Below are 24,015 nucleotides of genomic sequence, written 5' to 3'. Positions count from 1 at the left end.
TTTCCTCAGTTATGGTGCTAATGGTTTCTTATAATGGTATGCAAAGTTCTTCCTTATCTACACCCCAGTCTTCTGTAACTTTGGAATCTTAGATCTGGATATAACCAGAAGAAACCTCTGAAACCTCTTTGGTAGCATAGGAGTGGTCCCAAAGCACCCAGCAATCTCAAACAGTTGAAAACCTAAAGATACTGAGCTTTGACATCCCAGCGCCTCTCCTATACATGGGAGCTGTGAGCGGCTGGTGATGACTGCAAAAGGCCAGCCTTTTCATGTGACAGTGACAAGTGTGGGAGAAGCAACAGGAGATGGAGGATAGCAGAGAAGCAACACAACAGCAGCAGTGGGGGGAGGGGATTTACAGACAGAAATGTGGGGATCTACGTCCCAGGCAATGAGAAGTAGAGAAAAGAGCTGGTAGTCGTGTTAGGTGGTGGCAGGTGGAGATTGTGGAAATGACGGACAGTGGGGCAGGTGAAGAGGACGAGGTCTTGGGGCAACAGAGAAGGCAGTTGGGGAGGGGGGGGAACAATGTGAGTAGTAAACCTGAACTTCGATATAAGTGTGCTGAGATGGCTACTTGAAGACGGGGATCAGCCCTATAGACCTTCATGTAATAACCATGAAAATCGGAGGTACGAGTGAATGTTTGTTGAATGAGTGCGTGTACGCATACACCATCTCCACCATGGCTCTGTGTGTGTGTGTGTGTGTGTGTAGGGGGGTGATGAGGGGGGTGGACCTGTATGAATAAACACAAAAAAAACCGAAGGCAGTGTGTGCAAAGGTGAGGGCACACCTGGTCTGCCCTGGGTCTTGTAGCCGATGGACTTTTCTGTCCAGGATAACCAAGGAACAGTGAGGTTGACTTGTGGTTAGATTCCACCACCAGTATAACAGGAACTCCAAGGTCAAGTACTTGGTGTGATCACCTGGTAAAGGGCAGCACATGGTGGGATACCAGTCAACAGCCAGACTGCCCCGGCAGAGCCAAGGGATGTGTGCAAACCGGCCTCTGGAAGGCACATCTGCGATCAACATAGGCAGGGGCGGAGGAGAAGCAAAATCAGACGCTGGGAATTGTGCTCAGTGGGTCTGCAGAAATCCTGCGGTCCCTTGGGTGGCCGGAAGTGCCTCTGTCCTGAGGTGTGAACATCTGACTGTTGCCAGTAGGTACAGATGGGACAGCGGTTTGGAGGGCACGTGGCTGGCATTCACTCTGGACTGGGCTCTGTATCACAGCCAGTCACAGCTGGTGATGGGAGTGACCTGTTTACAGACAAGGAAGGGTGCGATATGCTTTAGAACATTTTCCAATCCCTATTTAAAATTTTAAAGTCTAAAATGTTTAAAGCTCTCTGGCTGACTCATTCCCTAAATATTCCAAATGGGCATTGTACTTTGCATCTGAACAGTGTTTTCTACTTGCCAAAGTGTATCTATAGACATGATTCCGTGTGATTCTTTTTACAACATTGCTCTGATATGAGTAAGGGGTTGGGTATTTTTATCTGTCTCCATGTTACATGTAAAGAGTTTGAGACAGAGAGAGATGAAGCAAACTGTCTAAAGGCACCCAACTGGCTGGTGGCAGAGAGGGAGGGGAACCCAGGTATCCTGAGTTCTACCTCTTGCCCTGACAACGTAGTACTGAGTCATTGATTGCTTTTCCAAGTGGTTGACTATGGCCCCGAAAGAGTGAGCCATGGAAAGTGCCTGTGAAGAGCTCCAGACGATCTCTTCTTTCGTGTTCCGTAGGGCTGCCTCTCCCCTCAGAAATTTGCTCTTCATCCTCTGCAGAAGCATTCCATGTAGGCAATTTTTGGTGCTGAGGCTTAAAGTAAAAGAAAATGAACGTGGGTTTGGTTTGGTTTGGTTTGGTTTTGCCTTTCCTCGATCAGCGGATCTGAAACCCCTCAAACCTGCCTCTTATTCTCCAAGAGATTTTAGTTCTGTTCCTCACAGGTCTGAGTATCATTGTGGACACATTTGTATCTTTGACCTTTCCCAGTCAGGAACGAGAGTGAGATTCTGAGATATTTTGAATTGCTGGTGACGAAGAACAGAGAGAAGCCATTTTTAAGAAATCAATTAAAAGATAAGTTGAAAATCTAAGGAGACATCTGAAGGGGTGAATCATTCTTTAATTCTGAATTTATGTATATGATATGGATGATTTCTAACACACTGTTCTTCTGCAGGATCATTAATGATCCCAGAGCAAGAAAAAAAATTTTAAAAAGGAAGGCAATTTATTACAGTCTTGACAAACACGTCATGTTGGCATCCCTGTTATGCCCTGCATTTGTGAGTAGAGAGCAGCGTGCCAGGTTATCTATGCTACGAGGCTGAGGTTGTTTCAGTTTGGAAGCTGCCAGGCGAGGTGACTTGTGCTTCTGCTTTCTGATTTGGATGGAGGCTATGAGGATGACCTCATCCCATTACAATTCAGGGCAACTGTGCTGGTGAGAGCCGGGCTGCTATTCCCTAGCGATAGTCCATTTTCACATCTCATTCATAATTGAAAGGAGTGAGGATCATTTTTTGCCCATTATAGGAGGTGGTTACATCAGCTCTCCAGTGACATACCAGAGCCCTCATATTGTTGCAACTTAACAGCTGTAACCTAGTATCCTACAAGATCTGCGTTACCCTGAAAAGTGCAGGTCCTTGGGGGAGAAAAGGGGATAGGGCTAAATCCAGAAAGTGAACCGGAGAAACGTTGCTGCCTTCTACTCTGAAAGACTGTCCAAAAAGTTTCTGGACTCACCTGATCAGACGTGACCATAACACAGTACTTACTCTTTGGGTTTCTACATCCTTCAGCATGTTCTGTGTGTCCCTTCTGAAGGAGAGAAAGCGTTTGGAGGCAGAGCTGGTGGGAACAGTATTCTCCTTTCGTGGCACTGCACAGGATGAAGTGAGCCTGGTTTTTAAAGTATCTTTTACTTGCTGACATTTATTATTATCATTTTACATTCGTACAGGTGGTTCCAGAAAAGAAATCACCGAACACTGGGAATGGCTTGAGCAGAATCTGCTGCAGACACTTTCCATCTTTGAAAATGAGAACGATATCACCACATTTGTGAGAGGAAAAATACAGGTAGTGGTTTATTAACATGGAATCTTTTTTTAAAAAAAAAACCTTTTCACTGGAAAGAATTTCAAACACAGAAAAGTTGCAAAAATAAAAGTTGTATAAAACACACCTGTAGACCCTTTACCCATATTCCCCTGTTGTTAACAATTTATCCCGTTTACTTTATTATTTGTAGGCTCCATTACTCTATTTTAGAGGAATTTCCTCCAGATGCTTCAGGGTATATTTCTAAGAACAGAGCTCTTCTATTAAATAACAACACAGTGTTAACAACAGTTATCGCCTGCAGTAAATTTAATATGAATACTATAATAGTTGGCACATATTCCAATTTTGTTAAATGACCCAATAATGTCATGTATAACATTTTTTTCCATTCCAGTGCAAGATCCAGTCTAGGAAGCTACTGGATTAGTTTTTTGTCTCCTTCAGTCTGGATCATTCAATGGCCTTTCTTTGTCTTTTATGACATTACTGTTTCTAAGTGTATGGTTGTTTTTTTTCATAGGACTTTTTTCATTTGGGGTTTTGTCAGATGTCCCTGCATGATTTGCTTCAGATTATGCATCTCTGGATGGGACACTTCGTAAGTGATCCTGTGTCGTTTCCAGAGTGTCTTTTCTGGAGGCACGTGACACCCGTCCACCACCCATTGGTGATATAAACCCAGCCAAGTGCTAGCCAATTTCTCCCCTGGAGAGTTACTAATTTTACCCTTGCAATTTTCTGTAGGAAGACACTTTAAGGTTCCAGAAATATCCTGCTCTTTATCAACATTTCTCCCTTGCTTTAGCATCCATCAGTGATTTTTTTTGTTGAACCGATCTTTGTTGTGATGGTTTACAAAATGACGATTTTCCAACTCCAGTGTTCCCTCACATTTAGTAGTTGGCACCTTCCACTCTAAGCAAGAGCCCTCCCTCTATTTACCTTTTTATCTGTTTATTATTGATATGGACCTGTGGCTTCCTGTGTTTTTCAGTAGCTTCTGTTTCATTGCTGGGCTTATTTTGGTACTCACCCTCTTCCACATTTGGCTAGAGCCCCTATCAATTGCCTCCTTTTCTAACTAAGATAAAATGTTGAAACATTCATTATATATTTTTAATTAATTAATTTTTTATTTATTTATTATTTTTGGCTGCATTGGGTCTTTGTTGCTGTGCGCAGGCTTTCTCTAGTTGCGGCGAGGAGGGGCTACTCTTTCTTGCGGTGCATGGGCTTCTCATTGCGGTGGCATCTCTTGTTGCGGAGCATGGGCTCTAGATGTGCGGGCTTCAGTAGTTGTGGCTCGTGGGCTCAGTAGTTGTGGCTCGCGGGCTCCAGAGCACAGGCTCAGTAGTTGTGGCTCTCGGGCTTAGTTGCTTGGTGGCATGTGGGATCTTCCCAGACCAGGACTCGAACCTGTGTCCCCTGCTTTGGCAGGCGGATTCTTAACCGCTGTGCCACCAGGGAAGCCCTGAAACATTCATTATTAAGCATAAGTTTAAGTTTATATACTTTTGGCTTCTTAATTTTATATGGTACAGAAAGGCTAAAGATATCTTGATCTTTTTTTACCACATTAAAAAAGAAAAAAAAAAATTGCCTCCTTTGTCCTTATGACTTGCTCCCACTACGCTTTTGAGCGCTTCCTACCCTGGTCTAACAGGGTGTTCCAGACTCATCTGGTACCTTCCCTGACCCAGGCCTGGAATCGGCCATTTGTTTCAGTTTGCTTTCCATTTTAGGCTCTTTCTTCTTCCTGACATTGAGAGTTTAATTTTATTTTTTTTTTGAATACAGAAGATATTAACATGCTTCCAAAAGTCAAAATTCCTCAAAAAGTGTTACCTCCTCCTGCATCCTTGCTACCGTTCTCTCCGCAACCCCTCGTAGTTAACCAGTCTCATTGCTATTCTGGCTTATCCTTCCTGTGTTTCTTTTTGTAAAAATAGGTGAAATATATGTATTTTTCTTATTTCTCTTTAATTCTTATACATAAGGCTCCCTGTATATATGCTCCTCTGCATTTGCCTTTTTTTTTTTAATTAATTAATTTATTTATTTTCGACTGTGTTGGGCCTTCGTTGCTGCGCATGGGCTTTCTCTAGTTGTGGCGAGCGGGGGCTACTGTTCATTGTGGTGCATGGGCTTCTCATTGTGGTGGCTTCTCTCGTTGGGGAGCTTGGGCTCTAGGTGCTCAGACTTCAGTAGTTGTGGCATGTGGGCTCAGTAGTTGCGGCTCGCGGGCTGTAGAGCGCAGGCTCAGTAGTTGTGGTGCATGGGCTCTAGCTGCTCCATGGCACGCTTGTTTTAGTATTGTTTTAATTTGTATTTATCTCATTTATGAGTGAAGTTAAACATCTTTTCTTATGTTTAAGGGCTGTTTTTATAACCCTGTTTGTAGACTGTTCATGTCTTTTACCTATTTTTCTCTGAAACTTTGGTCTTATTTTTCTTTAATTTTTAAAAGCTCTTGGGACTTCCCTGGTGGTCCAGTGGCTAAGACTCTGCGCTCCCAGTGCAGGAGGCCCAGGTTTGATCCCAGGTCGGGGAACTGGATCCCGCATGCCACAACTAGGAACCCGCATGCCGCAGCTGAAGATCCCGCACTCGGCAATGAGTATCCCACGTGCCACAGCTAAGACCCGGTGCGGCCAAATAAATAAATAAATATATACATATTTTTTAAAGTTCTTTTTTTTTTTTTTTTTTTTTTTTTTTGCGGTATGCAGGCCTCTCACTGTTGTGCCCTCTCCCGTTGCGGAGCACAGGCTCCGGACGCGCAGGCTCAGCGGCCATGGCTCACGGGCCCAGCCGTTCCGCGGCATGCGGGATCTTCCCAGACTGGGGCACAAACCCGTGTCCCCTGCATCGGCAGGTGGACTCTCAACCACTGCGCCACCAGGGAAGCCCATAAAAGTTCTTTTTATACAAAGCCTGTTAGCCCTGTATCAATGATGTATGTTTGTCATTTGACTTGGCTCATGATAATTTTCGCCAGGCAAAGTTTACATTTTTATTTGGTCAAAATCATCAATTTTTTCTATTATAGCATCTGGATGTTCAGTCATAGAAGCCTTTCTTTAAATCTAGGTTAAGGAGGAATTCTAGGAAGTGATCCAACAGTGTTTCTCATTAAAATTCTACAGACTGATCAATTTTTATTTTATTTCTTCTACTGTACTAAATTTTTTTTTTCTTTTTTTTTTTGCCGTACACGGGCCTCTCACTGTTGTGGCCTCTTCCGTTGCGGAGCGCAGGCTCCGGACCCACAGGCTCAGCAGCCATGGCCCACGGGCCCAGCCGCTCCGCGGCACGTGGGATCCTCCTGGACCGGGGCACGAACCCGCATCCCCTGCATCAGCAGGCAGACTCTCGACCACTGCGCCACCAGGGAAGCCCCCCAACTGCTACTTCTTATTAGTGGTTCTCATTCAGTCCCTTTCATCTATTCATTTATTTATTTCTTCTTTTCATTCTTACATATTTTTGGCTCCCCGTCTGAAGGCACTGATAACTTTGAAATGTCACATAGGCTGTAGATGTGTGTGCCAACTGGCAAAGGTGTTTCCATCCCTCTTCCCTCTGAAGTGGCTTCTTCTCCTCCCCACCCAGAGGTCCAGTGCCCTCATGCTGCCTCCTGGCTGTCTACAGTTCCGTAGGATAGCACGCTACCAAAGCCTGCTCACCCTCAAAGCAGCCAAGGTCCAAAATGGGTCTCCCCTGGCCTCCATCAAAGCCAACATCTCTATTCTCTCAGTGGAGTAGCACCAAAAGTAATTAGAGGAAACAACCTTACCTTAGATACTCTCAGGGAAGTACATTGCTACTACCGATGCCAGCCATTCAATCCTCCCATATGACAAAAGAACAGGAGTCAGCAACTTGGTACTTAGCTTTCCAAGTTAATTTTGCTAACTCAAACAATTTTAGACTTAGAAATCTGTGACTCTGCAGGACACAATAAAGACTAAGATATGGCCCCTTAAGATACATGCTAATTTGGAAAAACAACATATACCCTTTTAAACTTTTTTAAAATTTTTATTTATTTTATTTATTCTTGGCTGCATTGGCTCTTCGTTGCCGCGTGCGGGCCTTCTACTTGCAATGAGCGGGGGCTACTCTTTGTTGCGGTGCACGGGCTTCTCATTGCAGTGGCTTCTCTTGTTGTGGAGCACAGGCTCTAGGTGAGCGGGCTTCAGCAGTTGTGGCTCTCAGGCTCTAGAGCACAGGCTCAGTAGTTGTAGCACACAGGCTTAGTTGCTCCGCGACATGTGGGATCTTCCCAGACCGGGGCTCAAACCCATGTCCCCTGCATTGGCAGGAGGAATCTTAACCACTGCGCCAGCAGGGGAGCCCTGGAAGGCGGATTCTTAACCCCTGGACCACCGGGGAAGCCCCTCATTGAGTTTTTGAGAAAGGCAGATGTTGGTTGACCTTTGGGATAAGTCTATCATGATAAGCTAGGAAAAGTAGTAGAACTAGCAAAATCTTTTCATCTCCTCATGTGTAAAAGAAAACTATGGGCTTCATTCTAAGTGAACTTAAAAAAATGATTAGTACCAATAAACAGATATGAAAATCTATATTGCTCTTTGGAAATCTTTTAGTACATAAATGCTGCTTGTTAATTGGCTTAGAATTGGGGAGTTGGCTTTGAAAATAATTCAGTTTTTTTGAACTCTAGCCTTAGAAATTTTTTGTTCCTTTCCAGTTATGTACAAGATACGGGAAAAAGCAGCTCTAGTCATGGTGATACCAGTTGTGTGTTTTGTGCTTTATCGCTTCTTAGGGCATCATTGCAGAGTATAACAAAATCAATGATGTGAAGGAAGATGATGACACAGAGAAGTTCAAGGAAGCCATTGTGAAGTTCCATCGGCTGTTTGGAATGCCTGAGGAAGAGAAACTCGTCAACTATTACTCTTGCAGCTACTGGAAGGGGAAGGTTCCCCGACAGGGTTGGATGTACCTCAGTATTAACCACCTTTGCTTTTATTCTTTTCTGATGGGAAGGGAAGGTGAGTTCTCTAGAATTTCAGAGGGAAGCTTTTGAAAGTCTACTGAGGTTTGCCTGCCCTGAACGCAGAAACCACATCCAGACATCAACAATAATAAATCTGTAGTTGTAACTGAGCCAGCACTCTTTTGTGATGACTTAACAATTGAATCCAATCATTTTCGGCTCAGCGGTTGTAACGAAATTAGTTATGAAGTAGTAGAGACTCACCAAAGGTATAATTCATTTAGTAGACATGGACTTAAATCCGTAATAATTGTAACTCAGAATTTTTGTGGTCCAGGTTTGTCTGTTAAAACTAACAAACAGAACAATGATAAGCATGGGCACATAAACTCAAAGGAGGTCAGTGAGATTGGGGGGCAGGGTTGTTAGTTTCCAGTATCTCGAAAGGATTTTGAGCAGCTGTGTGTTGACCCAACCTTGTTCCCTGTGCTAGCCAAGCTGGTTATCCGGTGGGTGGACATCACTCAGCTCGAGAAGAACGCCACGCTGCTTCTGCCTGACGTGATTAAAGTGAGCACAAGGTCCAGCGAACATTTCTTCTCCGTATTCCTCAACATCAATGAGACCTTCAAGTTAATGGAGCAGCTCGCCAACATCGCCATGAGGCAACTCTTAGACAATGAGGGGTTTGAACAAGATCGATCCCTGCCTAAACTGAAAAAGAAATCTCCTAAAAAAGTGTCTGCTCTAAAACGGTAGGTGTCAGAGACTTAGCGTCTTTTACAGACTTAAGAAACACATCTGTTCCTTTATGAAAGTTAACCTTTTCTGAACAACTTCAAGGGTTCAGAACAGTTTTCCAGGTATAGATACAAAACTGAAAAAGACTACGTAAGGCACTCCCAGTTCATTAAGCGAGGCAGACACGACCAGCTCCAGTACAATGGGATGGGACCTCTTCTGTTCCTATGAGCAGAGCGCCATGAGCACACACATGGGGAGATGGGCAGAGTGTGTAGGAAAGACCTCTCAGCAGAGCTGCTTGGAGCTGGGCTCTCAAGAGGTAGTAGACATTACTCATTCAGAGTCAGTAGGATGGATATTTCAGGCAGAGGGAATAACATGATGGGAGAAGCAAAAGGGAAAAGCACAGAGGGAAGTTAGTCCATCGCACGTGTGAAAAGTGGCTGGGCATGAGATGAAGCGAGGCTGCAGAGAGGCCTGGAAGTCTGGATCTGGGCTAGAGAGAAGGCGAGGGAAAAGCTGATGCTCTAAAGTATGATGGTATGCATGGAATTACCCCTGACTGAGGTGGGGATGAGGGAAGGAAGAGCTTGTCCAAGGGATATGAGGGCTCAGTTTTGATCGTGTTGAGTTAAGTTGCCTGCAGGACATCAAACTGGAATTGGCAATCATTGCCATCCAGCTGGTACCTGACAAGAAGTCACTGCAATTAAAACGCTTTTGGTGATTTGAGACATGTTTTGATAGAGTAAGAAGAAGATGGGTTACCACAGTGGGTTGAATAGCACGTGAAAGGCAAGACAAGGGCATTAGGACAGTACGGACTGCTTTTTCAAGAAATTCAATGGTAAAGGAGGGGGCTTGCTCATTTTAGAATGAAAAAGATTTGACCAGAGGATGGTATGAAGTAGGCAGATGGGAAGAGTTTGTTGGTGAGGGGTAAGTGCAGGGACAGAAGGGAGCATGGAGATAAAGCTAGAAGAAAATGAATAATTTAAAAAGTGACATCTCATAGGACATGGAAAAGGATCCTTATGTGTGCTGATACATCTCCCTTTGAAACAGGGAAAGGAAGTAGGATGAGATGAGGATGGAGTTGGTTTTGGAGACAGGAGGGAGGGAATTGGAGGGCCTGTCTTTGCCCTGTGAAGCCAGAAACTGGATCGTCAGGGGGCTGAAGTAGCGTAAAAGCTTGAGCAAAGAGGTTTAAACAGCTGCCATGATGAACAGGATAAAGGAACTCATTAGGGAAAAGATCAGTTACCTGAGGACCCAGATGAGGTTAGATACTCTGGTTGTCCTGGAGGTGGCTCGTTCCTGTGTTTTGGGCAGTCATTATTGTCTACTCAGTGTGGACAGTGTCAGTCAGCAGATTCGTGTGGCTGCGTGTATTTGCATTAGGTCGTTCTTAAAAGATAAGGCCCCAAGAGTGGCTGTGGATGAGTCATGGATAAATGTAATCATCTCTTAAGAAATTACTGTATTCTTTTAGAAAGAGAATTATTTCCTGGCCAGGCCTTGTTTTCCTAAGATCCTTTGACATTCACAGATACTGATTGCAAAATGGCTACACAAGGGACCTAAATACATTAAAATAATTTCATTATACTTTTGGGTCATAGTTTAGAGTTAATGCCAGTAGGAAGCCAAGAAGGTAGGAATAAGTCTCACTAGATGGAGGAGGGGAAAGATGGGCTGGGGAACCTCCATTGCCGCATCATTTAGAGGTACTGAAACTTTTATTTTGAGTGGGGTGTTATTTTTGTTGCTTTCCAGCGATCTGGATGCCAGGGCAAAGAGTGAGAGATACCGTGCACTTTTCCGGCTGCCCAAAGATGAAAAATTAGATGGCCACACAGACTGCACCCTCTGGACTCCATTCAACAAAATGCACATTTTGGGGCAGATGTTTGTGTCCACAAACTACATCTGCTTTACCAGCAAGGAGGAAAACCTGTGCAGCCTCATTATCCCACTCCGAGAGGTAAGTGGCAGGTGAAAATGGAACTTTTAGGGTATTTTAAGAGTTTTACTGGTAATACTTTTCTGTGTATCTTTTACCAGCCGTGAGTTGGCTTTTAACCATAGGTGAGTGTTCATAATTCTTTGGTGGAATGTGCCACTCTTTTTTTTTTTTTTTTTTTTTTTTTGCGGTACGCGGGCCTCTCACTGTTGTGGCCTCTCCCGTTGCGGAGCACAGGCTCCGGATGCGCAGGCTCAGCGGCCATGGCTCACGGGCCCAGCCGCTCCGCGGCATGTGGGATCTTCCCGGACCAGGGCACGAACCCGTGTCCCCTGCATCGGCAGGCGGACTCTCAACCACTGTGCCACCAGGGAAGCCATGCCACTCTTTTTTTTTTTTTTAATATATTTTTAAATTTTATTTATTTTTGGCTGCGTTGGGTCTTCGTTGCGGTGCGCGGGCTTCTCATCGCAGTGGCTTCTCTTGTTGCTCTAGGCACACGGGCTTCAGTAGTTGAGGCTCGTGGGCTCTTGAGCACAGGCTCAGTAGTTGTGGCGCACGGGCTTAGTTGCTCCGCGCCATGTGGGACCTTCCCAGACCAGAGATTGGACCCGTGTCCCCTGCATTGGCAGGCGGATTCTTAATCACTGCACCACCAGGGAAGTCCCATGCCACTCTTTTATTTGTTGTCATTGCTCTAAGTGACCATGGGACCTGCGAGATATTTTCTTCCAGAGACAGCCTGGTATTTTAAAATGTAGATTTCATTCTTGTTCAGGTAAGGTGAGGCCAACAGAGCAGGAGATGACTGTCATTGAAAAGATTGCTTGCTATACTCACAGATTCCACTAGGGGTCGCACGCCATGCCGTGGGGACCACGCAGGGAAGCACCAGGGTGAGTCAGCAGGCAAAGAAGCTGGGGAAAACATGGGCAAGAGCCTTTATTGTGGTTTCCATGGGAAGAAACAGGCGAGGCAGGGTAAGCAGGCTTAGGATTGGCGAGATGAATAATTTTGGCAGGCTCCAGGGCAGAGGGCCTACCCCTAGTTGTCTGGTACCTGGCCCTGGGGTGATGAGGGCAGGTGAATGTGGCCCTGAGTGTGAGAGCAGATATAGGAGGTCAGTGGGGTATGGGCTTGGATTGGTTGGTTTGCCTATAAAAGGCCTGCTCACAGGTGAGACCTTTACTATCTCCAGGAGTTGGCTAACTCTGGGTCAAAAAGGCCCCAAGATGTGAAAACATCAAATACAGAAGCTAGAAAATGTAGTTACTACACCTGACTCACAGCCTGAGCAGCTTGGTCTTCAGAGGAGACAGTCTAGGTTGTGAATCAGAAAGCCCAGTGTTCAGATCTGTCCGGTTTGTCGATTCCTTGCATTAGAACCACTGGGACCGCTGGCCACAGTGGCAGGTTCCTGAGCCCACCCCAGATCTTCTGGATCGCTGCAAGTTTGGGAGTCTGTATTTTAATAGAGTGCCAGGCTGATGCCCATAGACAGTGAAGACTAAGAAACATTCTTATTGTATCTGGGGTGGAGGTGCGTTCTGTCGTGTCCTCACAGTGATAGATTACTCTGGTACTTGTATGGAAGCCTTGCTGTTTGGGGTTGAGAAGCAACTCAAAGTTAGGATGTCAAGGGCTGGCAGACCCACAGTTTCTGACCTGGTAACTTGCAACTTACTCTGGTCCTTTTCTAGAAATTAAGACGGTTAGAAGCTTTGGCTATTTAATCAAGGTTGACCCTTTATTAAGATTCTCTATAGTAAAGGATTCAAGTTTCCTTCTGCCTTCTTTTCTTTTTTTTTTAACAAAATCATTTATGTAAGCAAATTTTGTTTGTTTTTTCTTGTTTCAAAAATATTGTATCATTATCACAGAAAATTAGTAAAAATACAAATAAAAAGAAAACAAAATTCAGTCCTAATCCCACCCTTCGAAGACGACGATGTTGACATTCCGCTGTACAGCTTTTCAGGCTTTCTATACATTGCTGTGTATATGTCATTTATATTATTTAGATATAAAACATAAAGAATTTTTATTTTTTTCTTAATTCCCTTAACAGTGGGTGTACACTAAACTTTTCCCCGTATCATAAAATTTTCTTTTACCATGTAACTTCTAGTGACTGCATATTATTCCATTAATGGATATGTATAATTTATTTCTTCTTTTTAGGTTACCTGTGCTTGGACCTTTGCATTGTTTTTAGTTTTCTCCCAATCATATGTATAATTTTCCTTAAGTGATAAGTTCCTAGAAGTTTAATTGGTGGATCAAAAAGAATGCAAAATGTTAAGCAATTGAAAAATCTAGTTCTCCTGCTTATAGGGTGAACTAAGTGGTATTATAACACATTTGGAGGCCAGGAATCGTTGGGAGTGAATTCTGAGATGGGAGTGAATCGTTGGGAGTGAATTCATCAGGACTTACAATTGGCTCTGAAAGGCATTTCATGACTTTTTCCAGCAAACTTTGTCTTAGGGAGTTACTAAACTCTGTGTGTGTGTGTGTGTGTGTGTGTGTGTGTGTGTGTGTGTGTGTGTGTGTGTGTGTCTGTGTCTGTGTGTGTGTATGTGTGGTGTAATTGACATATTAGTTTCAGGTGAACAAAGTAGTGATTTGATATTTGTATATATTATAGAATGATCACCACGATAAGTCCAGTTAACATCTATCACCAAGGCTGCTACTAAAAATTTTCTTCATCAAGTACTACCTGAACATAGTAAAGCAGAGTGACCTGGACTGGCTAGGGAAACCCATCCTGGGATTAAGAATGTACCGTGAATGTGTCAGTTATGAATCTGAGTGAATCATCACTTTGTTTATCCAGAGAGAACTCAGGAGCAGAGAGGGGCTGGGAGCTGCTGTCCAGACGTCTTCTCTCCTGTTCCCCACCTCCCGGTTTGGTCCAGGTGCTCTGTGTACATTTTAGTGTGATTTATAATAGGATGGTGAGAGTTCGGGGGAATTGAGAGAATAGTGGTTCATGTCCTCAGCCCATCTTCTGCTTGCTAGTTTTCCCCAGCAGGCGGTAGCGCAAAGATCATTCAGTCATATTTCAGGGTAAGTCAGAAGAGGGACAATGGTAGAGGTAGCGTTTAAAAATAAAGTGTGTTGGGCTTCCCTGGTGGCGCAGTGGTTGAGAGTCCGCCTGCCGATGCAGGGGACACGGGTTCGTGCCCCGGTCCAGGAAGATCCCACATGCCGCGGAGCGGCTGGGCCCGTGAGCCATGGCCGCTGAGCCTGCGCGTCTGGAGCCTGTGCTCCCCAATGGGAGAGGCCACAACAGTGAGAGGCCCGCGTACTGCAAAAAAAAAAATAATAATAAAGCGTGTTGTGGTTGGAGGTTGCAGCTTTAAAGAAATGCTCAATGAGACAGCAGTGCCCTGTCCTTTAACCTGATGAATCGCTGAGATATATTCATGGTAAATCCCAAACCTCGACTAATGGAAGAAGCAAAGGACTTAATGTAATTTTTATTACCTCTAGGTATGATAATGACAGAAAAACACTAGGACGAGGCTCCCCCCCCCCATCCAGTTCTGTTTGAGTAGAGGTGGTGTGTCTGTGAACTGAGTTAAGCTGATTGATGAGCAGGACCCTCCGTGGGAACACTGCATCCTCCTTGGAACGGCTACTTTTAGGATTGTGTAGACTAGGAATGGTTGTTTTATTTAACTTTTTATAAATAAGTAGAAATATTGACTGGAGATTGTTAATATATATTCTACATACAGACTTAAGGTAGACCAAATCGATACGTGTTAAATGTTTACACAGAATCATATTGCTGTAGATTTTATAGAAATTACTGAGGCAGCAAAGCAGGAGGATAAAGTGAAGTGATCGGGGTCCTCATTAGAGAGTCCAGATAAAGTCTCTCTTTTCTTTCAATTATAAATTACCTTGTAAGTGTTCCATATGACACACCAAGATTTGATTAAATTTGATCTATTTTATAACCCAAGTTGGTAACGAAAATGTGTCTCATTATTCTGTAGAATATTCGGATATAGCTGTTGCCCGTTCCTGGTGGCACAAAGCTTATGGGGTAGAATTCTACTAGAACTCGTTTGCCAGTGAAAAATAGGTTGTAACCCGTGGGAACCTTCCTAGGTTTTCTGAGAGAGCTTTCTTGCTGTCTCTGTATTCGTGATTCTGCTAGATACAGGACTTTCCACCTTGACTCCATCACGATGCACATGATGTCTGTGTTTTAGGCAGAGAACTTGAACCTTTAATTCCCTTGACATCTGTCATTTAATCTCAGATGCCTGGTGACTAAAAGAATCAAAAAATCTACTGAGAGAAAAGGAAGTTTTTATCAGTCTTTTAAAATAAGCGTGTTTAACACATGTCTGAAGTGTCATGGGAAAATCCTTTTCGTGATAAAGAAGTTGGGTTTTTTTCCCCCCAGTTTCTCTAGCTTCTTTTGCATTGAGGGGAAAAAAACACTTTTATGTGCAACTCCAGGTATCTCGGAGATTCCTTTAAAAAAGTGTAAGTATATATCTAACGTACATATTTATGAAGTCTGAGAACAGAAGACAGGTCCTGCAATTTTTTCCCTTTATGGACCCCAGTAATATCTGTTTGCACTTGGGACCATGCAACTTTTTAGGCAATTCCAAGAAGTTCCTTAGCCTTGAAGGGGAGAAAAGTTTTTAAAGTTCTGCTTGGGAGGAAATGTATTTCACATGAAAATACTGATGAAGAGGTTGAAGTTGAACCTGTCTAGACTGCTTACATGTGGAAATGAAGAAGGGAAAGAAACTTAACTCCTCAGAGTCAGAGCTGCTGCAAATAAACCATTTATCTAGGGCTGGCCTTGAGATCTTCTTCCTAATGTGCTAAGAAAAAAGTTGTAATGCATTTATCCTAGTTTCCAGTTGATGAAAATCCTATTATAAGCCACCAAATATATGTCGTCATTTCAAAGCTAAAACACATGGCCCTCTTTCCTACTTTTCTCCTGACGTGGTAGACTTACTTCACCACACATGCTATACGTGCGCGTGCGCGCACGCACACACACACAGACACACACACACACACACAGAGTCAGCCAATGCAGATAGGGTTGCAGTTAAGCTGTTTACGTCATGTCTGTTCAGAATCGAGCCTTTAAAACTTTGAAGTGGCAAGAGGTGAGGGGTGCAAAGCCCTGGAGTCTGAATGAGATGCTTGAAGGATTGGTGGTGTTTTGAAAGCCATCCCCACATTAAGCTGGTAAAAGGGCCCAGTGTCATCGGTTGTTTCTGTCTCTTACAGATGAAGCAACAGCTAGGAGTCCTCCCTCTTATGGTTCCATTAAATTTTAATGAAAATCAAAGAATTCCTTTACAACAAGGTTTCTCAACCTTGGCACTATTGGCATCTTGGGCTGGACTTTGATGGGGCGGGCTGTCCTGGGTCCTGTGCACTGCAGGATGTTTTAGCAGCATCCCTTCCTCTACCTATGAGATGCCAGTGGTACCCTCCACTCGTGACTACTAGAAGTGCCTCTAGATGTTGCCAAATGTCTCCTGGGGGGGCAGAAATCCCTCTCGATTTATAACTACTAATTTAGAAAGACCAGTAAGATGATTCCACCTCCAGTTTGATTTGTTACGAGCTGTTTTATTTTATTGGAACAGGACTAAAGAATCTCAACTTGCCTCAATAAAATAGAGGAGGTTTCTACAGAGATTTAAGAGTGTTGTGTTCTTTTCAGTGCTACTCAGAGGTTGCTGTCGGATAATCCCTGGAAAATAATACTCTTGGTGTCCTGTTTCTTTTCAGGTGACGATTGTAGAAAAGGCAGACAGCTCCAGCGTGCTCCCCAGTCCTTTATCCATCAGCACCAAGAACAGGATGACCTTCCTGTTTGCCAATTTGAGAGACAGAGACTTTCTAGTGCAGAGGATCTCTGATTTCCTGCAACAGACGACCTCCAAAATATACTCGGACAAAGAGTTTGCAGGAAGCTACAACAGTTCAGATGATGAGGTCTGTGGAAGGCACCTGCAGGTGTTTTGGTTCATCTTCTTACTCTTCCCCGGGGGTGTTCACCTCCCTGTCTGTTAGTCTGATCTTGAAGCTTTGCAGCTGTGCTTAGATGAACCACCTACTCTGATGTCTAGAGCAGTATCTCATTTAAATCTCATGGAGTTTATGTTTGGGATCATAGGGCCGGACAGAATCTTAGAGATCATCTGGTCTATCCCTCTTCTTTCACTGTTGAAAGCATTATTAAGTAATTTGTCCTGGTTACATAGCAAGTGACTCTGGTCTATATAAGTGACCTTGTTGGGAATGGTACAGAGGTCACTCAGAACTGAAATACAACATCATTATGATGATTTGATGATGATAAAATACGAATTGTATCCCTATTGAATTAAGCCCTAGACATCCAAAGAACTGGAGCCGTGACAGATATGTAATTAGCTCAAGTGAGAGAGCAACATACTAGCAGCGAAAATACATGGCAAAAATGGTGAGCTCACGAGTAACATGCCTGCCCCTGTCTTCCTGCTCCAAGCTTCTGTAGGCATTTCTGAGGCACCAGAAGCTAGAGAGGAGGTGAGGGAGGTGATCCCATTAGCAGTTGATTCAACCACATCATGCTTTGCATGCATACTAATCAGAGAGACACGTGGCCAACCAGTTTGTTGTAAAAATGCATCTAAAATACAGAGGAAACCTATTTTGGGCATTGAAGCTCTGTGGCCCATGACCCCATCTAATCCCCATCAAAGTGCTGGTTTGCTGCCTTTCTCCTCTTTTGTCACATCACAAGAAACCTCTTAGGAACCATGACGTAGCTATCGATGTCTGTCCAGAGGACGCTGAAGAAGTAGATTCTGTAGCCAAAATGGTTCCAGCATCTTGTTGCTCTCTGCATCGGCAGGTGTATTCTCGGCCCAGCAGCCTCGTTTCCTCCAGTCCCCAGAGAAGCACGAGCTCCGATGCTGACGGCGAGCGCCAGTTTAACCTCAATGGCAACAGCGTCCCCACGGCCACACAGACCCTGATGACCATGTATCGGCGGCGGTCTCCCGAGGAGTTCAACCCGAAATTGGTGGGTGCCGCCTCCTCTTGCCCGGAACTTTCTATATTAGAACGATAACGTTGAAAAAATCTTTTTAAGTAAAAGTAAACTCATCAACATGTCAATAGATATTTTCCTACAAGTAAAGGGTATTTTGTTGAAGAAACACAAATGACATATAAATATAACATATAATGACATGGTTATATGTCATTGGGTTTCAGAGTGGTTTCATCGTGGAAGGAGATGTTATAGAGGGTACAGCTGACCTTTTTTGGTCTTGTTTTTAACTATTGTATAAGTCAGCCAACAAATAAGTACGTAATGTCTCAGGCCACGTTTAAAAGACATCCACTGTTTCACTTGGAGGTATAAACATAAAGCCATACATATCATTTGCATTCTGCTGACTCATCTCAGGTAAGTACAATTCTGACTCTAGGACAGAAAATTTCGTGGCAGATCCACGGGCATACATGTGTCATATCCGGCAAGGACTCGAGAAAATCTGAGTTCTTTGTTCTCCTGAATTCTGTCCAGAACTTAACTGCTCCGTTCACCAGGGAAAGTTCTGACCTTCCATCGAACTTGTCCTAACCGTTGTCGAAGTACGTTGGGATGTAGTGCTGCTTCATTATCCCTTTCAGGCCAAAGAGTTTTTGAAAGAGCAAGCCTGGAAGATTCACTTTGCTGAGTACGGGCAAGGGATTTGCATGTACCGCACGGAAAAGACACGGGACCTGGTGCTGAAGGGCGTACCCGAGAGCATGCGCGGGGAGCTCTGGCTGCTGCTCTCAGGTATGGCTGGGCTCGGGGTGGGAGCTGGGGACCCCGGGGCTGCCCTTCCGCCTTCCATCGTGCATCAGGGCTCTTTCAAATATGTCATCCCCTGATTCAGTGCTAGATCACAGTTCCTTGCCAGAGTGTTGACTTCCCTCAGTAAAAATACAGGACACGTATTCAACAGACCAGACGTTGAAGATACCATCCCTCGAGTCCTCGTAACCTCTTCTGTTCCTTCACTAACTCTATTTAGGATAAAATGGAGACTGAAGAAAAAGAGTGTAATTCTTTGTGATTCTTGGAGTCCTTTCTGTCCTTTCCCAGCTGTGTCAGCTTCATTGAGGCTGTTTAAGTGTGGCACTCCGTCAAAGTCTTCATTGGGATGGGGGAGAGGGTAGAAATGAAGGAATAGAAGAAGCTTCTCCTTGATTTTTGCCACCTCTTGAATTTGCTGGTTATCACTGGAGACCAGGAAGAGACGCCAGAATCAGCCCTGGGAACGAAAGCCTTCCTGGATCATACACTCCAAGCTGGAGATGCCGGGAAGGACAGAGGGGGACGCGTCCTGGACCCATGGGAAAGCTGTGTCCATCCTCACTGGCCCACTGCCAGGCTCATGCCCAAATACAACACTGTCAGGTTAAACCTTTGAGCCCTGCTACAGAAGCCATAGGTCCTTCTGGCTAAGCCCATCCTTCCTCCCAGACTAAGCATCCGGTGTATGCCAGGGATCTATTCTGTCACAAACATCAGAGCATTCCTTTGGGTGTCACCAGTCTTTAATATATAAATCAGTTACTTTATCTGGTTAGAAGCTTGAAATGTAATCGTCTTAAATAGGCCCATGTGAAAAGTTTTATTTGAATGTGAGGTGATCTGACACAAGCACTATTATCAAAACCTTTTATTTTAAAAATGACATTAAAATTAAAAGCATAGTTACCAGACTTATAAGAAAACCTTTGAAAAAAAAAAAAACACCTGTAGCTCTTTCTAAAAGTGGATATAAATGACAATTGCCTATAATGAGATATATCTCAGAAGTAGGGGGATAGAATCCTGAAAAATAATTGGTTTTATCTGTTTCATGTAAAACTAGTTTGTTCTATCCTCATTTACACGTCTTGTTTTTCATTTGCTTTACATAGAGCAGCCATAGCTCCTCATTTAGAAACCCAAATTCGAGTCAAATCATTTCTAGTTACCAGTCCAGCCCAAGAAGATCCTTACCATCCAGTCTGCTGTCTTTCTTGTGTGTGGCGAACAGGTCACCTTGACAACCTGATTCAGATCGCTGACAGAGTAAACAAAAAATTCCATTTTCATTTTATTCAAATTGGAAGTTATTTACAGCCACATTTTAGATGAAAATGAAACACGTTAGCCGACGGGGAAACAACATACGACAGTCCACAGCCTTGTTATAAAGACACATTCAGAGTTAGACCCAGCGTTTTCTTTAACTGTGATGGGCTATGTGAGGCCAAAGTGTGATGTGGTCTACACACCATCTCTGTTGGGTAGAGAACTAAGCCCATATTTCCACCCAGTGCACAGGGCGTGGGGTTCATACGGAGGCCAGCCCACCCACGGGGAGACCCAGCCCCCAGCAGGGGAGCCCCACCTGAGTCCTGCCCTGCTTCCCATAACTCTTAGGACCACTGTACCAGGGCCTGGCTCTCTGTACCCACTGAAGTGAGGTGCAGGCCAGATGGCAAGAAATCCTTGCAAATCTCCCTTGAGAAGAGAGCCAAAGCCAATGTTAAGTTGCTGTCAACCAGACTGCCTTTCCAGGGCAAGTGTGAGTGATGAGGCTGGCTCTCTGGGTTGACCCCCTGTGGCAAGGACTGGGTCAGCCCAGGGTTCTAATTTCTAATCAGTGAAACGCAAATCAGTTTACCCTGTCGTTAAATACGTGTGTGTGTATAGTGTATATATATATATCTATTCATTATATAATATGTACATATATGTATGTGTATTTTTATCTGTATATATTTATGTATGTGTGTGTATGTATATATAATTTATACTTAGGTAAATTATATTTAACTAGATTTAGATTCAAATGTTTGCATCCAGAGTTTTTCTGCCTTTAAGAATCATAAAATGCAAATATCTCAAAGCAGTCATTCTCACCCACCTCTCCATCGTCATCCCCAGCACTGAGGAACTCCCCTCCGTAGCAGTGGCTCATCACTGCCGGGAATACCCTCCCCGCCCCCTGCAATTCTAGAAATCCTCCACGTGTCCTAATACTTCCTCCAACCGTTCAGTATGGCTGTTTGTGAGCCCTTCAAAGCGTATGCATTAGCAAACAGTTTTCAAACTTATTTTGAGAAGCAGACCCTCCTTTTTCAAGTGAAATCCTAAGGAAAACCCCAATAAAATACAAGCAAAGCTGCTTGGTTGAGGGAGGGGAGGCCGGGGAGGCCTCAGTTCGGCTTTCTCTGCCCACTTCCCTTTTTTTCTCTGAGAAGCCCCTCAGGATCGTCTGTGGAAGTTCCTTGGAACACAGTTTTTAGGTTGGAAACCTCTATCTTAGGGAGGTTTTTTTTGTTAATTCATCATTATTACTTTTTTTATTGAAGTATAGTTGATTGTGTTAGTTTCAGGTATACAGCATAGAGATTCAGTTATCTTTTTTCGGATTTTTTTCATTAAGGTTATTACAAGGTATTGAATATAGTTCCCTGTACTATACAGTAAATCCTTGTTGCTTATTTATTTTATGTATAGTAGTTTGTATCTGTTAATCCCATCCTCTTAATTTGTCCCTCCCCCATTCCCTCTCCCCTTTGGTAACCATAAGTTTGTTTTCTGTGTCTGTGACTCTGTTTCTGTATTGCATATACATTCATTTGTATTATTTTTTAGATTCCACATATAAGTGATATCATATAGTATAGGGAGGTGTTTTGTTTTGTTTTTTTCAATTTATTTTTGACTGTGTTGGGTCTTCGTTGCTGCATGCAGGCTTTTCTCTAGTTGCAGTGAGCGGGGGCTACTTTTTGTTGCAGTGCGTGGGCTTCTTATCGTGGTGGCTTCTCTTGTTGTGGAGCATGGGCTCTAGGCAGGCAGACTTCAGTAGTTGTGGCTCATGGGCTCAGTAGTTGTGGTGCACGGGCTTAGTTGCTCCGCAGCAGGTGGGATCTTCCTGGACCAGGGCTCAAACCCATGTCCCCTGCATTGGCAGGCGGATTCTCAACCACTGCGCCACCAGGGAAGCCCCTGTAGGGAGGTTTTTAAACAGCCGCTTACTATGGAGTGAGAAGAGGGAAGGAGGACAGAAGTGAATTTACAATCTGGCCGTGATTGCAGCAGACATGTCATCATGGGATTTCATAATTATCTCGCCAGTGTCCTTTGAGGGGAAGGAAGGTGAAGAGTCTGGGTCAGTCAGCTGTGGTTACAGACCAAGGGCGGGGCTTCCGCTTTCTGATGTTGTGTCTGTTGGGTATTTCCCAGGTGCTATCAACGAGAAGGCCACGCATCCCGGGTACTATGAAGACCTCGTGGAGAAGTCCATGGGGAAGTACAACCTTGCCACGGAGGAGATTGAGAGGGACCTGCACCGCTCCCTCCCAGAGCACCCAGCTTTCCAGAATGAAATGGGCATCGCTGCTCTGAGGAGAGTCTTAACGGCTTATGCTTTTCGAAATCCTAACATAGGGTATTGCCAGGTGAATGTCACAGAGGGGTGAGACTTTAAAAAAATGTTTTATTAGCCGGTAAGTAATGAGAAAGGCGTTATGGTTAAGAGAACTATTACCGCACCAGGGTCTCTCGACCTTGGTACTGTTGACATTGTGGACTGAATAATTTTTTGTGTGGGACGGTCCTGTGCTTTGTAGGATGTTTAATAACAATCCTGTTGAATAACACGTTTAATAGCATCTACCCACTAAACGCCAGTAGAGCTCCCCAACTGTGACAACTAAAATGTCTGTGGACGTTGATAAATGTCTCTCAGAGAGCGAAATCTTCCTGAACTGAGAACCACTGCACTGAGGTTCTCAGCCGGGGGACAAGAGTGCCCTTTCTGGATCCACCACCGTCTGGTGACCTAGGTGGTCACTAGCTGTTTCTGAGCAGGCCTGGGCACCAGGCCTGGACTCTAGGTTCCACAGGACTCTTGCTCTGCATCTCCTAAGCAACTAACGTCCTTGAGAATGTAACGTTTATATGCTATGGTTATATTTTAAGGCACTTTAAAATAAATGCTTAATTCAGTATAAAAAAATGTTGCCCATATACCCACTACAATTATCTCTTATACTAGGTACAGATATCACAATTTGGGAAGCTCGTAGATAACGTCCTTAGATTTAAAGGCCACATACATACTCAGAGAGACCTTCCGTGACCATCTAGATAAAGCAGGCTTAATTCCTTTACACCTCGACACAAACATACACACACACAGAGAGCACAGGTCTCCCTGTACCACATGTTATCTTTTTGATAGCACTTAATTTAAATATACATCCAAATTGATTAATCAACCTTTACGTCTTTATTCTATCTCTCTGACCCCAGCATTTGTGCCCTGTGAGACTTGTCACCACTGTGTCCCCCCTTCCCCAATATTTAGTCCAGAGCCTGTTACCAAGTAGACCTTCGAAAGAACTTACCCTGACTGAATGACTAAGGCACTATAACCATGACCATGATCGTGGGCTAGGCAGGTGAATTCTCAAGTAGAATTTTACTAATTTCACTTGGGAAGCTATTGAGTAAGGCTTACAAGAAAGAGCCTATTAGACCAAAATTCCTTTTTTTAAAAAAAATTAATTAATTAATTTTGGGCTGAGTTGGGTCTTCATTGCTGTGCACGGGCTCAGTAGTTGTGGTGCACAGGCTTAGTTGCCCCATGGCATGTGGGATCTTCCCGGACCAGGGCTCAAACCCATGTCCCCCGCATTGGCAGGTGGATTCTTAACCACTGCGCCACCAGGGAAGTCCCCAAAATTCCTTTTTTGACATTTATATTGTTGAAGCCTAATGAACACTTACTGGTTTCTAGAAGATCAAAAGAAGTACAGGAGTGAGTTCCCTTCTAATATAATAGAGTTCATATTTATCTTTTGATCTTCCTCTTTTTAATTAAGAGGACATTAAAGTAGTTGAGCCTTGAGTGGTTGTGAGCTATCTGATAATATCTTTTAATAAAGTAGGTTACTTTAGAATAAAATCCCTGTTACTTATCACTACCATCCTTATCCAGATGGAAATAATGGGCGAGGACTCCAACTTTGAAAGGTTTCATTGTTCCCCGAGGAGAGCCTCAAGCCATGTTTACTTGGTTTAGACACAATTATGGAAGAATTAAAAAGGAAATAGTTACCTCTCTGAATTAAGGATTAAAAACACCGAGATTTTTTAACAGGTTAAAAGCTTTGTCAAATAGCCTTTGGACAAAGTTT

The 24,015-nt window shown here is 43.8% G+C and overlaps 1 protein-coding gene across 1 annotated transcript in view; it reads left to right on the top strand.

Moving 5' to 3' along the window:
- The window catches only part of TBC1D9 (TBC1 domain family member 9), a 106,906-nt gene that overhangs the window by 58,565 nt on the left and 24,326 nt on the right, over positions 1 to 24,015 (top strand). Inside the window, exons 3-10 of the mRNA XM_060147681.1 lie at positions 2,988 to 3,106; positions 7,884 to 8,112; positions 8,551 to 8,812; positions 10,578 to 10,785; positions 16,555 to 16,761; positions 17,666 to 17,836; positions 18,454 to 18,604; positions 22,058 to 22,272. Of these exons, the coding sequence (XP_060003664.1) occupies positions 2,988 to 3,106; positions 7,884 to 8,112; positions 8,551 to 8,812; positions 10,578 to 10,785; positions 16,555 to 16,761; positions 17,666 to 17,836; positions 18,454 to 18,604; positions 22,058 to 22,272 (1,562 nt within the window). The remainder of the gene's footprint in view (positions 1 to 2,987; positions 3,107 to 7,883; positions 8,113 to 8,550; positions 8,813 to 10,577; positions 10,786 to 16,554; positions 16,762 to 17,665; positions 17,837 to 18,453; positions 18,605 to 22,057; positions 22,273 to 24,015) is intronic.

Source organism: Lagenorhynchus albirostris, chromosome 4 (assembly GCF_949774975.1).
Source record: "Lagenorhynchus albirostris chromosome 4, mLagAlb1.1, whole genome shotgun sequence".
Lineage (NCBI taxonomy): Eukaryota > Metazoa > Chordata > Mammalia > Artiodactyla > Delphinidae > Lagenorhynchus > Lagenorhynchus albirostris.
Note: the sequence above shows the minus strand (reverse complement) of the source record. Positions and strands in the feature narration are given on the sequence as shown.